This window comes from Pteropus alecto, unplaced genomic scaffold (genome assembly GCF_000325575.1).
Source record: "Pteropus alecto unplaced genomic scaffold, ASM32557v1 scaffold3, whole genome shotgun sequence".
Classification (NCBI taxonomy): domain Eukaryota; kingdom Metazoa; phylum Chordata; class Mammalia; order Chiroptera; family Pteropodidae; genus Pteropus; species Pteropus alecto.
The window spans coordinates 50307113-50324955 of record NW_006442484.1 but is presented as its reverse complement, the minus strand read 5'-3'; the positions used below and the strand labels follow the sequence as shown (position 1 = coordinate 50324955).

Genomic DNA, 17843 nt, shown 5'->3' with positions numbered 1-17843 from the left:
TATCTTCTGGATTATCTAACATATTCTAGCATAAAAGTCATATAATATTCACCAAGCTATGGATCCATACTTAATATTAGTTATTAAACTTATTGTAAAATACTAAAACACAATGATGACAAAAAATAAGAAAAACAATAGACAGAATAGGTTTATGATTAAAATAACCTGTTTACTGGTGGTCCAAAAATAAAGAAGCTTCTTTTGTTTTTAAATATTCAGAGAGAGACAAAGAATTAGTGAAACCTAAAATTTATAGTCAAATGCTCAGATTACATCTGCATCCCAAAAAGTTTTATTCTTAATGTCTTTTGAAAAATGAAGACAACACAGATTCAGTCTTGAAATATGTAACTACTAAAAAAAAAAACCAAACACCCAAATTTGAAGACATCTATCATAGTGCCTACTACAATAGGAAATTTTACCTGAAGGGAGACAGAGTCAGCTGAATCTTCAGCAAAACCACTGCTATCAGAATGCTGACTTGCAGTACGTAATAGATGATCTAACAAAAGAAACGTAGTTATATGAAACGTAGTTATATGAAACTGCTAAATATGACTTCGGTGAAAACAATGTTATTACAGATAAGTGATTCCCAACAATGATTCTTTGAAAAGTACGTGCCACTTATGCAAAATTGTGGCTTCAAAGCACAGTAGATAGCTCCAATTCAAACAAAAACTGAATCAGATCAGAAATTCTCAATGTTCAGTTGCTAATTAACCTCCAATGATAACGTATTTTGATAAATCCAATGAATGTCTTATCCTTAGAGGAAAACTGTTTGAAATAAAAGTCCCAAAGTAAACCATTTCCGTCATGTAACTATGTAAAGGTATTTAGTAGTAGGTGTAGTTAGAAATTTCAATATAGTGTATAAAAACTTCTAGTATCTTGCTAATAAAAAAACAGAAATAGAAATAAGACCAACAAATTAAATAACTTGAATGCAAGGGTACCTAATGTCTCTGATGTTTTAAATGACGCAAACATTTTTAAGTTATGGAACAATTTTTTTCATAACAATTGCATAAAATTCTGTTAAATAGTTTTAACTAGTACATAATACTGTTAATTAAAAACCTGTTTAGTTTTTGGCCTGAAAACTCTAATTCCCAGTTAATATAACCCCCCCAAAATTGTTTTTCAGTATGTAAGCAGGCCAACTAAGCACACCAAGAGTAATCACAGGTCCATTCACTCCATAAGGACAACAGAAGAGATGTTACAACTCTTCCATTTACTAAGGGAGACACTTCATGAAATAGTCAAGTTCTGCAGAACTTCAAAAGCAACAGGCTAAATAAAGTGTGCTCACCAAATCCACATTCATCTAAGATTTAAATGATAGAAATGAAAAACTCCAAATGTTCAAATAAAATCCAAAATCCATTTAAAGTTCACCTGACTTTGAAAAATATCCCACTGTAGCCTCAGTTTCTATCTAGAGTATCATGGAATGGAGTAATTTTTTTCTTATTAAAAATTAATAATAATTCTGTAATAGTGTTTGGAAGTTAACAAAACTACATAATGAAATATAAGGAATTGATCCATATACCTGATAATCTAGGGAAACTGGAATAATTGTGATACTGGATTGGATAAGCTGTTAGTTACCACAGGTACTAATTACACATATGAAGAAAATGATTAACATCTTATGTTATAGCAATTATCACTGTAATTATGTGTTTGCATTTTTTTTCAACTACATAGAGAGCATTCTGAAAGCAAAAAATCTTATTTATTCTTCTTTGTATTCCAGTATCTAGCACAAGCTAACAATAAAAAATGTTTGCTGAGTGAATCGATTATAACTACCTCCTTAATGCAACAACAGAATGAAGCAGTCACTTAAAGGATTTAGAAAAGAAATTGCCTATCTGGTTGGGCAAAGGGCAAGCTGCCAGACAGCCCAGGGAAGCCTGAGTGACTAGCTCTGCTCAGGTTCTCCCTGCTAAGATCTATTTTATCTGCAATGGAGTACAGTCTGTGCCGAGTTCACCTCTCCATGGGTTGCCAAGTCTGAGTTCACATGAGTTAGGTCAGAGTGTAGACTGCTGAGGTTTCAGAGCAGTTCTCGGTCAGTGGAAAGAACAAGGAGGCCTGGGTTCAAGTTCTTGCTTTATTACTGTAAACAATAACTTTTCTCTGCAAAATGGAATAATAACTCTCCTACCTATCTCATAGGGTTACTTTTGTAGACTATAAGTGGAATATAGGTGAAACTATTCTGTAAACTATAAATCACAAATCTAGGTTTTTTTAGTCAGACATTTCAGATTCACAAAAAAATACTGTTCTCCACGGAAAAAGAACTAAGAAGAAATAGATCTCTGTCCTAACTGAAGAAGTAAGATATTTCTAATTAAAAACTGGGAAGTTAGAGCAAATTAAAGTGAGAACAAAACAAAATCTGGAAATTTTGTTTGTCCAGTATCATAAAGAAACAAAACAGAACACCTGTATACTAAAGAAAACATTGTCTTTTGTAATAAGGAAAATGCTGCACTGCTTTCAGCATATTTACTGAATGCTAAGTGATATGAGTTAAGTCACTAAACCTCTCTGGGCTTCAGTATGGAAATCCCAAGACTGGATTTGAGATCAAGGTCATTGGAACTTCAAAAGTCCTATTAGTAAAGTATGAAATAGTTTTATACATGCACTATATGCATTTTTACTAAAGTTATGAAATACATTCATTACCTGTGATTCTAATTCTGAAATTATGATGGATCTAAGATACTTGCATATTGCATTATCAAAATTTAATAGGCTACTTTCAAAAAATGACTAAAACACTATGCTGTTCTCTCTCCCGCTCTCTCATGCACCCATAAAACCACAAAATGTTAATTTATAAAAATGTGATTTATAAAAATGCTAACATTTTAACTTATACCACCAGAAATAAAGAGATCCTATACTGATAAAAGAAAGAAACCCAAACATGAACACAAACCACATTCCACCTTTCCTACCACAGGAAGCTTACTCTTGAAAGATCTTAAAAGTAATTATACTGTTTTTATTTAAATATAAGTTTGCCCACATCTTAGTAATGTGGGAAAACTAGCCAAACGTATGGAATTTGAACTTTGAACAAATCAGAGAGCAAATAACGAACAGGTTTTAGGCAGAATGCTCGAAGTTTTGAGCTATGGATCTATTCAAGAATAAGAAATATTCCATAGGAATAAGAGCAGAATGACCAACATGAAAAAAGGCTCAAAGGTTACAGACACTATTAACCCTTTTGACACAGGGCAAGCTCTTTTTCCACTGTACCGCTTGTTTACCTATCTAAAGCAAAGATTCCTTGATGGCTGTGTACTCTACTTCACAGCTCAGAAACACATACATATATTTATGGACTTCAAGGGGGAGAAAATTAAATAGTAAAGTTCACTTGTGTCTGACCAGAATTGTAGTAACCTGGTAAGTGGAGCTCGTTTCTTACTATCTTATTGCAATTAAAGAAAAGTTATATGCAAATTGTCTCTTATGAAGTCATTTCAGAGATCAGAAAAAGACAAACATGAAATTTCTTATCCTAGGAACATACATATGAATCTTTGCTTAAAAAACAAAACAAAACAGGGTGGTTCAGCATGTGTGAAGTTTTAAAAATAAACACTCCTACCTTCAGTGGTCATTTTAACTTCCTTACTTCCTCTCCCCTTTTCTCTAAATCTCAAAAGCTTTGCAAACGTAAAGATTAGACATGCTTTTCTTGTTGTAAATTAAGAGTGAAAGAAATGGATTCAAAGGTTCTTTGGTCAATAATTAATAATTCAAGACAAGAACAATATCTACAGCCACTCACCTTTGATCCATAGTTAATTTAACTAGCTTTAACTGTTGCTAGAATGTTGCTGTTTTTTGCCAGAGGCATATTCACGTATCATACCTAGGAGCCATATTTAAATAATAAAAAACCCAGAGATAATAGTGTATGCTTCAATCATAACCATGTAAAAAAGTAGGCCTGAATGTATTGCTCTATCATGTCCCATCTAGCCTTTATGTAGAACTGAAAAAATATGTAAACATAATTGTGTAACAAGTTCATTACAGGATAAGCAAACTAAAATTACTTTATAAGCATAAAAGTCTTTAAAAAGATATGAGAAATTCTATAACTAAACCATAATGAAGCATATCTGTGTTCTTAACATCTTTTTATACTTATATGTAGCACAAATACTAATAGATGAAACCCCTTTTCCACGTCAACTAATGACACTTTGGTTATGTGCTTGAGATCTAGTGGATATTGGTCTACTTACCTCTTTTTGACTTAGTAAGACCTAGCTGGTAAGTGGCTGGAACATGAGGAGCTTCTCCCTCTGTACTTTGAACCTAGAGAAGAATTTAAAATAAGTAAAACTTAAAGAACCTATGGCAAAGAATACCACCTCTTGATAATCATTTACTAAACAAATCAACCTAATTAAAAGGGTACCAAAGCTTTAAAAAAAAAAAGCAACACCTTATCTCTAAATTATTAGAATGTCCCAAATCTCAATTTTGTGATCTACTGTCCAGTTAACAATGGAGTGCAGTTTGTAGCTAGCAAAGAAAAATGACTGCATGTATAAACTACCTCATTAAAAAAAGTTGCTATTATATGAAAAATAGATCCATAAGAAAAGTTCTCAAAATGTTTCAAGTGTAAAGTCCAAAGAGAAATGCTAATCAACTCACTTCAGCAGACCATGGCTGATACATAGCTGAGGCAAATACAAAGCCTGCATCTTTGAAAAATGACACATTCATGCTCCCATTGCAAAATTCTATAAAATCCCAGACTTTCAGGTATCACAATCACTCACATGTGACTTCTAGTCAAGATTACCAAGTGGAGGTAAGCACTGCTCACCTCATCCCACAACTACATCAAAATTACAACTAAACTACATAATAACCATGGAGAACTGCCTGAAGTCTAGCTGGACAGAAGTCCTGTAACTAAGGATATACAGAAGAGGCCACGTTGAGACTGGTAGATGGGGCAGACACAAGAAATAGGCTGGTCCCAAAACCATGTGTGGTGGTTAAAAATTGAGAGGAATATCTCAGCTGCTGCAAAGATCTTCCCTAAGGAGCTGGTAGTCCCAGCCCCTCAACCAGGCTCCCCAGCCCAGGGTTCCTGTTAAAGCGCCTGAGCATGGACTTACTTGCATAGAATCACTCATATGTGATTAGCATTTCTCTTTGGACCTTACATTTTGGACCTCACTCTGAGTTCCAGTGCTGGTGTAGCAGCTCAAAAGGGGCCAGAGACACATAGGTAGGAAGTAAATCATCTGGCTTCAGGGTAAGTGCTGGAAGGGCAGCTTTCTCCCATACAGAAGTTCTGGGATAATCCATTATTCCTTTGTTAAGCCCTCCCCCCATCACCCAGCTTACACGCAAGGGGGGCACCATATCCGAGTCTCCATCAACCTAGCTAACATCATTGGCCCTGCCCTGGGGACTCCCTGACACCCCACCCCACCAAACCTGTGGGCCCACTCAAGCCTCTTCCAGTGGCTTTTCTATATAAATGGCTTGTCTTGGCTCATTCTGTGAGCTTTCCTAAAATCTCTCAAAGGTGCATAAACCCCAAACAAGCAGCATCTAGCCTCAGTGTCTCCCATACCTCTCGCTAAGCAGCCCAAGCCTGACACTAGTAGCAGCCAGTCTCATTTTGCAGCTTAGCCTTTCTCAGGCACCTCCAAGCCCAGTACAGGTGGCAACCATCTGCAGATCACTTTGTAACTCATACCAAGTGGCCCCAGGCAGGACAGAGGCAGTGGCTAACCTCGCCCTGCACCAGAACCCCTCCCAAGAAGTCCCAGAAACAACACACAACCAGTGGCCAGCTTCAGACCACAGCAGAGCATGACCCAACCACCTCCACAAATGACACACCCAAAGGGCATACTCGGCAAGCACAAGAGCTCCACTAAAGCGAATCCTTCCCTGTAGGGTCAGCCCCGGAGCAACAGCTCTTCCACTGTAGTCATAGCCAGTCCACACAATCAATCAGCCCAAGGATCAACCCCTCTCAATGATGTGCAAACAGCTATCAAAGCTCAACTATAACAGAAGGAGACACACAACAGACACATCTGGAGCACCTGGTTCAGGTGACCAGGGAAACTGAGCCACTGGGTTCCACAAGACACTTACTACATAAGGCCACTCAACCAAGATCAGGAGATGGAGCAGTGCTATCTAATACACAGAAACAAACACAGAGGTGCAACCAAAATGAGGAGACAAAGAGATATGTTCTAAACGAAAGAAAAGGACAAAACTCCAAAAAAGGACTAAACTAAATAGAGACAATCAATCTACCAGATGCAGAGGTCAAACACTGTTTATAAGGAAGCTCAACAATCTCAGTGAGAACTTCAACAAAGAGAGAGAAAACATAAAAATGAACCAGTCGGAAATGAGGAATGCAATGACTGAAAGAATACACTAGAGAGAATCAAGTCGATTAAACAGAGGACTGAATCAGCAATTTGGAAGATAAGGTGGCAGAAAACACCCAATCAGAACAGCAAAAAGAATCCCAAGTGAGGATAGTTTAAGAAACCTCTGGAACAACATCACGCATACTAACATTTGCATCATAGGGGTACCAGAGGAGAGGACAGATTGATTTAAAACTTATCTGAAGAAATGATGACTGAAAACTTCCCTAACCTGGTAAAGGATATAGACATACAAGTCCAAGAAGCACAGAGTCCCAAACAAGATGAATCCAAAGTGGCCCATGCCAAGACACATCATAATTAAAATGTCAAAGGTAAAAGACAGAGAGAGAAAAGCAAGGACCCACAACAGAGATTACTATACCCAGCAAACCTATCATTTAGAATCTAGGGGCAGATAAAGAGCTTCCCAGACAAGAAAAAGCTAGAGTTCATCCCACCAAACCAGTACTACAAGAAATGTTAGAGAGACTTAAGGAAAAAAAAAAAAACATAAATATGAATAATTAAATGGCAATGCACAACTATCAATAATCACTGTAAATGTAAATGGTTTAAATGTTCTAATCAAGACACAGGGGAGCTGAACGGATAAGAAAAAAGACCCCTACATATTCTGCCTACAAGATACTTCAGATTGAAAGACACACACAGACTGAAAGTGAAAGGATGGGAAAATATATTTCATAAAAATGGAAACAAACAAAAAAAGAAGCTGGAGTAGCAATACTTATACCAGATAAAATACCCTTTACAACAAAGGCTATAACAAGAAACAAAGAAGGACCTAGCAATTCCACTTCTGAGTGTTCATCTGAAAAAACCTAAAGCACTAATTAGAAAAGACATGTGCATCCATACATTCATTGCAGCATTATTTACAATAGGCAAGATACGGAAGCGACCTAAGTGTCCACCAAAAGGTGAATGGATAAAGTGATACAAATATACAATGGAATATTACTCAGCCATAAAAGATATCTTGCCATCTGCAACAATGTGAATGGATCTAGAGGGTATTATGCCAAATGAAATAAGTCAGAGAAGGACAAATGCCATGATTTCACTTACATGTGGAATCTAAAAAACAAAATAAATGAACAAACAAAACACAAACACTCACAGATACAAAGAACAAACTGTTGGTTGCCAGATGGGAGGGAGGTTGGGAGGAAGGGTGGAAAAGGGGGAGGAATTAAGAAATACAAATTGGCAGTTGCAAAATAGTCATGGGGATGTAAAGTACAGCACAAGAAATGGAGTCGATAATTCTGTAATAACTATGTAAGGTGTCAAATGGATACTAGATTTATGGGATGATCACTTTATAAATTTTATAAATATCTAACATGTTGTACACCTGAAACTATAATATTTTATATCAACTGTAACTGAAAAACATTTTTCAAAAAAGGCCAGTAACAGAGCTCTGATCATTATAACCTTGCTTTTCCCAATAAAAGCATTGTGATCCCTGCAAAAGAAAAAAAAAAAATCACTCATATGTAAGACTTTTGTCCTGACATAAACGTTCTTTTAAGACATAACTTGAGAGTTCTAAGTGGAAAAGCAGGTTTCACTATAAGCTAAAATGTTGTAAGATCTTAATCATAAATCCTCCCTGAAACTCTGTTCAAAGACAGTATCTAACCCACAAAAGTTGTCTCTTTACGCTTTTTTCCCAACTGCACAAGTATAATTTAAGAATTTAAAGATTCCTTATTCACCATACCCACCTTCCAAATTATCTAACATAACTCACTCTATATTATGATTAAATATTTGACTGGTTGGGGGGTAATAATTCCTAACACTTTACCCTATAATGATTAGTACTTAAAAAATAAATAAAATCTTAGTAAGTGTGGGCGAACTAACCAAACATACGGGATTTCAACTTTGAACAAGTCAGAGTACAAATAGCAAACAGGTTTTAGGTAGAACTCTGGTAGTTTTCAGCTATGAATCCATTCAATAAGAAATACACCATAGGAATGAGAGTGGAATGACCAATATGAAAAAAAGCTCAAAGGTTAAAGATACTATTACCCAATTTAAAAATTGGCCTGATATGTGTTATCTTTGTTCTAAACAGTTCCATGAATCCAACTTTATGAATCTTTTGAAAACTGAAAGCACACTGGCCATTTAAAATCATCACCTATAAATTATATGTAAAATAGTTTCTACTCTCGTTATTACTGGAACTTTATATTCTTCAAAGCAGCAGACATAAGTTCAACAGGAAAACCATTGTTTTGTGTGCAAGGAAACAAAATGCATTTTCTTTTTATATTCAACAAAGGGTCTATTATTAGTCTCTATGCAGGCCTAGCCTACTTCAAAGAGTTTTCTATAAAATAAATATCAGACAAACAAGTATAAAAGAAATACAAATGCCTATTTAATTATATTTTAGGAATCTCAATTTAGGCACAGCATTATGATACAACATATTATAACCTCATTTTTAAAATGTAAAATTATCGCATTCTTCTCTTAGATTTATAAAATCAGTCACAAAATAACGACTTTAATTAATATGTATCTTCAGTATACTATCCTTCAAGATGCCTCTCAATAGCAATCTACTCCCTCTCTCCTTTCACTACCAACCCCATAATTGAAAGAAAGGGGCCCTTAAAAAAGACTGGGAGGGTCCTATTTATTAAAAAAAAACAACTAAAGTCAGGATCCTCTTGCCTACTTACTCAGCAAAATCACTTTATTGAAGAAATAAACAGACATGCTAGTGATAATGGTTGAATTTCATACCTTATTAGATTTTATTATTAGTCAAAGATGTGCAAAGGAAAGCTGTCATATGGGGTGCACCACAGAAAATTATGACAACAAACATAGAACTTAGATTTACCTATGTGGCATGATTTTCCCTACTCAATGGTTCAATTCCAGGTAGAATTCTGGTCATTTGCTATAGGTTGCCTTTCATTAAATTAACAATAGCTCAATATTAGTAACAGAATTGAGTGATGGATAATGGGTGCTCATTATACTATTTTCTCTATGCTTTGGGTAAGCTTGAAACTTTTCATAAAAATTACCAAAACAGAACAAAACAAAACCTCAGTAAACCGAAATGACAAAATCACTCTGTCTCAGTGTTTTAAGATTTAAATCTGTATGAAAAGAGCTTTAGAGTAACTTGCACATTTGAGTTACTTCATTTAAAAAATGTTTTAATAAAACAAAGACTATACCTTTTTGAATCAATGTCCTGCTACCATGGCAGACACCTTTTTTTTTTTTTTTTTATCTGTTGTATTTATCTTTTAAGCACAGGACTGTTGTATTGTGCTTTACAGAACAGCAATACGTGGAATGTTCAAACTCAAATAACCCTTCCTTCAGGTTGAAAAAGACCTGTATAGCGGCTTTTTAAAAAAGAAATCAAACCCAAAGCTTTAAAAATTATAACTCTAACTTTTAATCACATATCAAAAAAATTCAAAAAAAGGCATTATTTTCCCAAATAAGTAGTACAGGACTATGTATCAGATCACATGAATTCTTGTCCAGTGTCTGAATGCATCGACCAGTCTGATCTTTACCAAGTTGTGTGGTGTAGTCAAAAGTAACAGGTTTGTACAAAGTCCTGAATTCAAGTGTTATTCATGCCACTTACTGACTACATGGCTTCAGATAACTATCTGAATTATCTGTGATGATTAACTCTGTTTTCTTAACTGTAAAATAAAGATTGAAATTCCTACCTCACAGGTCCTTAGGATGATCAAATGTTATTCTAAACATTTTGAGTAAAGTAGTAAAGACTGACAACAGATCTCTCTCTGCCATCCTCCAAGAACTCACCTGACTAACTCTCCCTTGCCCCACCCTCAGTAAGGCACTGATATCAAAGGGAACATTATACCCCTCAGAAAGATGATAGAGAACCACTGCTGCAAGTAACATCAAATGTTAGTTTTTGAAGGAAAATGCTTCCTCATCTGTAAAGGGAGAAAACTGGTATATAAATTCAAAGATCTCTTTCTGTGCTAGTTTATTATTCTGTAATTAGTTGCAAATTTTTATCTTTAAAAAAGACCTTTCACGTTTTAAACACACACACACACACACACATATGGTTTACTCTTACTGTCAGGTAAATACTTTTTTTAAAAAAAGCTAACTTACTCCTCTTTTAGATAAATATCACATAAAATTTAGTGGTTAACTGGGCTTTGAGATAAAGACATTGCTGCATATGTCATGTATTAAAAATTCATATTCTACTGCAGACACAATACTGGCCTTCAAAACATATACAGTTAAATTTGAAAGGTCAAAGGGATAACTTAGCTGTCAAGTGTCTGACTGATTTGAGATTATTTTAACTCAGGCCAATAAATAAAAAGAATCCTTAAATTTAATGGTTAAAATAAGTACAATTAAATCCTCACTTAATGTTGAAAATAGGTTCTGTGACTTCAAGCAAAACGATGTATAAAGGAAACTAAATTTACCATAGGCTATTTGAAATAAACAAGTTCCTATAGCATCTCATCAACATTATAAGAAAATGATGCTGAATGAAAGGATGTTAATTGAAGACGCGCTGTAAAGAACTACATTAGTCAAATCAACGATCAGTGTGAAGACAGGATTAGAAATACTTGTTAAAACTTCAGTAGCTTAAAAAAGTTATGTTTACTTCCAATAATATCTGTATTTGAATATAAATTCATTTATAAAGTGAGGAGACACAGAACAACCTACTTACAGAAATAGACAGATAAAAGTTTTCCTTCTTCTAAGTATTTTTCCTTTATACCTAAAAGATGAACAATTGCCTATTGAATGAGATAACTTTGGTTTAACTGTAAATCATTCATACTACTAATCTATAGCTCTAGAGAGTTACTATGATGTAGTCATTCAAAATAAACCATTTCAAGAACACAAGAATTATCTAGGAAGTCATTTAAGAATTAGAAAAACTGAAAAACAGAATTTTACAAGTTTTAGACACCCTGAGACATTTTAAATAGTCTAGAAGATATTTTTTATACAGCAATCTATTAGTTGAAAATAGTCTCTGGCTTTCCCCGCCCCCCGGCCTGGGTCATTCTTATCTATTTAACTCTCTTTACAATTAAATATTCTCTCTGTTCTTGGTGACCATCAGATCTCACCTTCTGCCTCAAAGGTATTAGGCATCTTCACACAACAGAGCCAGGTCTGCAACATTTTCTCCTACCCAGATACCCAAAGCAGTTGGCAGTCATTTAATCCACTTGAGTACTGGCTTACTGAGAGACAAGAGTGAGCTCTAACTTATATTTATTCACTGTTTTTACAGGAAGAAAGTTCCCAATAAGAATCAAACCTCAAGGGAAATGAGTCCAAAAGAAAAATAGTAACAACACTTTGAATGGGATCTAAAAGTCTGCTTCAATAAGATTGTTCTCTTCATTTGTCAGTATGATTCAAATCATGCTTGGGAGGAGAGGAAATTAAAGAAACGTATTATTTCCCTTCTTTTATCCATTGTTCTACAAGCTCTCTTTAAAGTTCCCAAAGGGATAAAAACAGAATTCTAGTAGGTTTTTATCCATATTTCAAATATATCTGGAGAATAAGGATTCATTATCTTTAAAATTCCCCATATTTACAATGTAACTATGGTTGACCATACTTTTTTCCCCCAAACAAAATATTCCATTATTCTTCAACCACCAATGCCTGTGATCTTGTACTTCAAAAAAAAAATGTTCACCTGAATGTCACATTTTCTTTTCATTAACTACTTTTGCCAGCAGAGGGGGCAATAAAAAGCCCAGTCTATCATTAAAGGTTAACTTGCCGCCAAAGTGCATCTATCTAACACTTCACAAACATTTTTAAGATCTTTTTTTGTAGATGGTGTCAATATTTTTTTTTAAACTGCAACTTAGAATTCAGGAATTCTAGAAATTAATAAGCAACATGAAAGTGTCTTCTGTGACACCAACATCAGATTTGCAAGTGTCTAACATAATCTGTTCGAATTTTTATACTCTATTGTATTAAAACAAGGAAACTATCATATCTAATTATCATTGAAGAAGGGCCCTAATGGAAGACAAAAGTTACACTTTAACCATGAGTGCTAGGACAAGTTTAGATTAAAACAAAGTCAAAAAAAATCAAACAAGAAAATAAAACAAAAAGGGGTTTTAATTAAAATAGTCATTTTCTGAAGTCATAATAAATTATATTAGGTATTAAAGAGCATAATATAAACTATATAAAAAATAAAGCTTACCAAAAACGTAAAATATTTCAAAGGACTGCTCCTGCTCCCTTTTTTTTGTCAGAATCAAAGTACACAAAGACCACCAAAAAAGGTAAATAACTACATCAGCAACTGAAATTTTGTAACAAGTGAAAAATTCTCACTAATGATACACATTCGCCTAAGAGGATATTTATGTGCAGAATCAATTATCCTATTTTCCAATTCCCTAACATAATGACATATGATTCTAAAACTGTGAGCCACAGCTAAAACTATTGTTATAAATGTTAAAAAGAAAAATTGCACATTTATATAATTTATAGCCACAATTCTTCAGCAGTACACATATGCCTGTTTCCTCATGTGTAAAATGAGACCACCATGGTGGCCTGCCTCAGACTGAGAAACAAATATACTACAAGGGGCTAGCACAGTGCCTAACACAAAGTAGGTGCTTGATAAACTTACTTCTCACCCCAAGCTATACGGCTCTGACTCATAAGAGTCAGCTCCTACTATTCAAAAGCAGTTTTAGCTGAACCTCATCAAAATTATTTTTATCTTGTCCAATTAGCAGGAACAGCACTTAAAAAAAAAAAAAGTAACGCCATTGTTCTTCTGGACTTGCAGAAATCCTACTCAGTGGCCTAAAGTCCTTTCCCGAGGTTCTCTATCCTCCCCTTTCAGGTACCTTATCTTTCCAGTCCCACTACCAAACCCATCCTCAAAGTCTCTTCACACTTATCCTTTCCACTGAGACACATTAATAAAACCTTGCCCCAAGGCACATAGCAATTTGGTGACAAAAACAGAACTCAAACTCATTTGATTTCAAAGTCTGTGTTTTTAACTATTATGCAATATTAATATGAATTTGAATATTATCTCTCAGGCTTTCTCAGGGCATCAAAATCTTAAACTGAAAGACAAGTGGGTTAAAGTTTAAGTACTGCATCAGCAGTGGATGACAGAGGATCTAGAGGAGTGGATGAACTGTACCATTATCCTGATTTACACAGTCCTGTAACTAACCACTTCTTGATTTGTGAAATACAAAACAAAAATGTAAAAGTCAAAATTAGGTTGATTTTTTCTAGTATAAATCTATTAGCCACCTTTCATTGGAAAAACTTTTTGTGTGTTTCTAATTCACTATTTGAAACAAGTCTCAGTAATTTACCTACCTCTTCCATTTCAAAGGAGTCCTTCTGCTGTGCCATTATATTTCTTATGGATGGGATTGTCAGCGGTGCACATGGCTCTTTTTCAGTTGTGGACATATGGATGTTTTTCACTTCCATGCTATTTTCCAGCTCACTGTGGCTAGACATGTGGAAATTGCTACCTATATCAGATTCTCTAATACCAAATTCCTCCCCTAGTTTATCCTGACTTTGAGTTTCTTTACTTTGTTCACTTTCAGTTTCTTGGTTAAAATTACTGTTTGCTTCATCAGAGAGTCCACCAATGTCAGCATTCTCCATAACAGTTGCTGAACTATCTGATGCTTCTTCTTTAACTGTAGCCAACATAGAAAATGAGTCTTTTACAATTTGTTGAGATTTTTGATCACTTTTATTGCCACTTTCTTCACTCACTGACACATTCAGAAGCTTTCCTTTTTCAATTGCTGGATAAGCAGTACCACCTTCTCCTTTCTCTGTTTTATCAACACATAAATTTAGTTTTGATAGTGTTTTTATTAAGCGATTTGCAGTGTTACTTCGGGTTAAAGGTGGAGGTGAGTCTGTCTCCTTATTAGAGGTCACTGAGGACATACTTCCAATTCTCTGCAGGGGAGTCCCAGAGACTTGTGAATATAAAGAAGAAAATGCATTGGCCACAGTAGTAAGCACTTCAATTTGACGAAAACGGCCTACAAAAAAAAAAAAAAAAAAAAAAGCATTAATTGTATGTACATCTACATATATATATATATTAATCCTTTACTACTGTTCAGAAGTCCAGCATGTGAATTTTGATCACAAAGACTATGAATCCAGATTTTTTTCCCCCTAACACTTAAAACTTCTCTACATTTACTGTGGAGAGGGAGGAAGTTTTTTTATTCTAAGCATTAGAATTTATGTTTTTAAAAATCATAAAGAAGCACAAGGTCTGATGGTAACAATGGATATAATAGAAAGGACTAGGTATTGATCTACAGCTGTGATTTTGTTTTTAGGTCTTGGACTCCACTAAGACTCTCCTAAATGTTCTCCTAATAAAGTATATATATTTATACGTTATTGGGGTATAGGTTATAGATCTCTTAAACCTAATCCAAGAACCACATAAAGGTCTCATTATTGGAACTTCTGATCAATAGAGAAAAATACGCAAAGACATAATACGACAGGGTGGCTCCATAGTGTAGTGGTTCGCAAGTCTGCTTTACACGCAGAAGGTTCTGGGTTTGCGCCCCAAGTGGAGTCACAGACCATACCCCTGGTGTGCCAGGCCCCCCGAGTGCATGCCGCAAGAGTGTGGGACAAGATGCCCTGCCTTCAGAGATCCAATTCTTAAGGGGAAATGGCAACATCCATAGGTCAGAGGTGGAAGTGGGAATGGGGGGGTATGAATTAAAGAGGGGGGGAAAAAAAAGATATGAATAAAAATCACCAAAGTAGCCATTCTTTTAGATTTACAAAAAGCACCTGAAACTGACTTTATTTAGTGGCAATAAGGCCCATCTTCTACTTCTTTCCTTCTTGAACAAAAGCAATCTAGAGCTAAGTATAAGCCTAAAGTTCTATTTATAAGTTCCTCTCTTTAAGTTACATTCTAAAAGGTAACAAGTGTTGTTCTGCAAAGTAGCATTTAAATAAGTCAAGAACTGGGGAAGGGAAAGAATAGATAAATTAACTTCTATAAACAGAATAAAAATTCAGAATAAAATAGTTATTGTGTTATCCTCAATAATTTAATTTCCAGTGCTATCTCTAGAAATTAGTAAAACTTTAAAACTAAGACTATCTTGCTGTAGATGCTATTAATTTAAAAATAATGTGCTAACATTTAAAAACCTTACTTGTTAAAGCATAATTTGGGTTTTCTACTTCCATCCGCTGCATTTGAGCACTCAAAAATACTTTAATATCTATCCCTCTGGCAAATGATGATGAATTAAAAAATCTAGAAGGAATTTTAGAAGCAATATCTGGTTCATCTCGTCCAAATCCAAGATTATAAAGAATTTCTTCAGGATCTTCCTCATAAAGTTCCAACAATTCTGAAACGCTACAAAAAAAAAAAGAAACATCAAGACATAAAGTTTATAGCCTACATTATAAATGAATTCATATTCCTGCTTTCCTATGATTAAAATCTTTTTCTACAGCTTAAACCATTATTTATTTCAGCATCTTTATACACTGTTCACTAAATGTGATAACCCCTTTAAAAAAAGGGTCCATTCTCTCTAGCTGCTAGTATTGGGAAAAAGAGCTAAGAACTCAGTAAGAGATTCTCTAAGAGATTCCTCACCTTATTTATTTATTTTTTTCATTTTAAGAGATTCCCAGTAAAGCAGCTAAAATAATTAGAAGATGAGGAAGAATAATAAATAGATTAAAGAAGAAACAAAAAGGGAAAACACACTAGGTAGTTGGTAGAACTTTGGTACCAAGGGGCATTCTGGAGAACTTGACATTTTCTGCTATCTTTGGCTGTTCTAGAAGAGGCAATACAGGTAACAATCTAATCTGAGAAAAGTAAAGGAGGAGATTACTTTCAACTTTTCTCTAACCACTTCCACTCAGGAAGTGGGAGGAGTAAGGTAAGTCTAGGTAAGACAAAGGTAGCTTATTCTAATTCTATTGAGAATTGAACATTCGTTATCCCTTCTCTCTCATACCACTGATAATCCAAGCTGAGATTCACTGAGGAAAATACGACTGTTAAAGATAGACTTGAACAAAAGGAAATTTTAATGTTTCAGAAAAAATGCCCAGACTCCAACAAAATTCGGAGTAACAGTTTAAACTGGTTACAGAGACATACACATATATTTACTTATTTTAATATGTGTTTTAAAGATCCTCAATTTCGTATAAAGACAAATCTATGCTTAAACATCAAGCTTTAAATTAGAAAGGTTTATGCTGATTTTTATGTCATAGTAACTCAAGACCCTACCAGAATAACGAATTTTGAAAGTGGAAGTTATTCCACTAAGTAGTTGCTCTTTCAAGTGGTTAATAGGGCTCAAAATACTCATCAATGAATTCTAGCAGCACTATAAACAGACTTGTTGCTTTTTATTAAATCTTAATTCTAAAAAAAGCAGTAGCTCCTGTCAGTTATGCTGAACGATGAAACACTATGGATTCCTTTTGCTTTCACACTATCAAGCCAAATCTAAGTTTGAAAGGTGGTAAAAGTGTAGATCATCTACGAAACAATGTAACTGCAGCATAATTTCATAATAATTTACCTTGAGACTGTCCCACTACTTTTCCCAGATCCAGTGGAATTCATACTTCTCCCTTTCTGATGAAACTGTAGTCTTCTCTCTTTGGCCAAGATATTAGTGCTTTGAACAAAATTAGATTATATAAAATCTTATTTTCATAAATGTTCTTCTTTTTTAAAAAGGAAGAAACAAAGACAGTTACATACCAGTTTTCAATTTGAGCATCAGTTTCATTGAGGTGGTTGGCTATAGATAAAAAGAATGTGGAGTATGACTGTTAGACAGTAACTACTGTGACACAATCATCAAGAAAGCAAATTAGCCACAATGTTATTGCTAAATGCCTAATATGCCAGACTCTTGTCTTTACATTAAATTTGCATCACTGAAAGTAATATACAGATCGATATGAATAGAACCAGTAGCTTTTGGAGGGTTGTTTCTCGTAGTCAGCAATGGAAAACTACTTCTAGTGAATGTTTAAAAGACATATAGATAACCAATTAAACTTCTTTAACAGTTTACAAATAAGTAAGAAGATGTATAGTATATGTGGTTCTATTTAAGTTTAAAAGCTATTAATAAACAATACCATAAAAACAAAACATGACAGCATTATTTAAGTGTGGCAAAAGTATGCATCAATTTCTAACGTGATTTTTTTTAAGGCTGAATATTTACAACCACT

General features: G+C 34.5%; 1 protein-coding gene across 5 annotated transcripts in view; it reads right to left on the bottom strand.

Annotated features, from left to right (window-relative positions):
* Window positions 1-17843, bottom strand: part of SSFA2 (sperm specific antigen 2) — a 40085-nt gene that overhangs the window by 14131 nt on the left and 8111 nt on the right. For 4 of the 5 annotated variants that reach the window (XM_006921258.3, XM_006921256.3, XM_025039398.1 and 1 more), the window contains exons 7-10: window positions 15773-15981; window positions 13926-14617; window positions 4302-4374; window positions 429-508 (exon numbers count right to left, since the gene is read on the bottom strand). In XM_006921258.3, the coding sequence (XP_006921320.1) occupies window positions 429-508; window positions 4302-4374; window positions 13926-14617; window positions 15773-15981 (1054 nt within the window). Of the gene's footprint in view, window positions 1-428; window positions 509-4301; window positions 4375-13925; window positions 14618-15772; window positions 15982-17176; window positions 17276-17361; window positions 17443-17843 lie in introns of those variants that run through there. The other variant, XM_006921257.3, reaches the window with a different exon arrangement.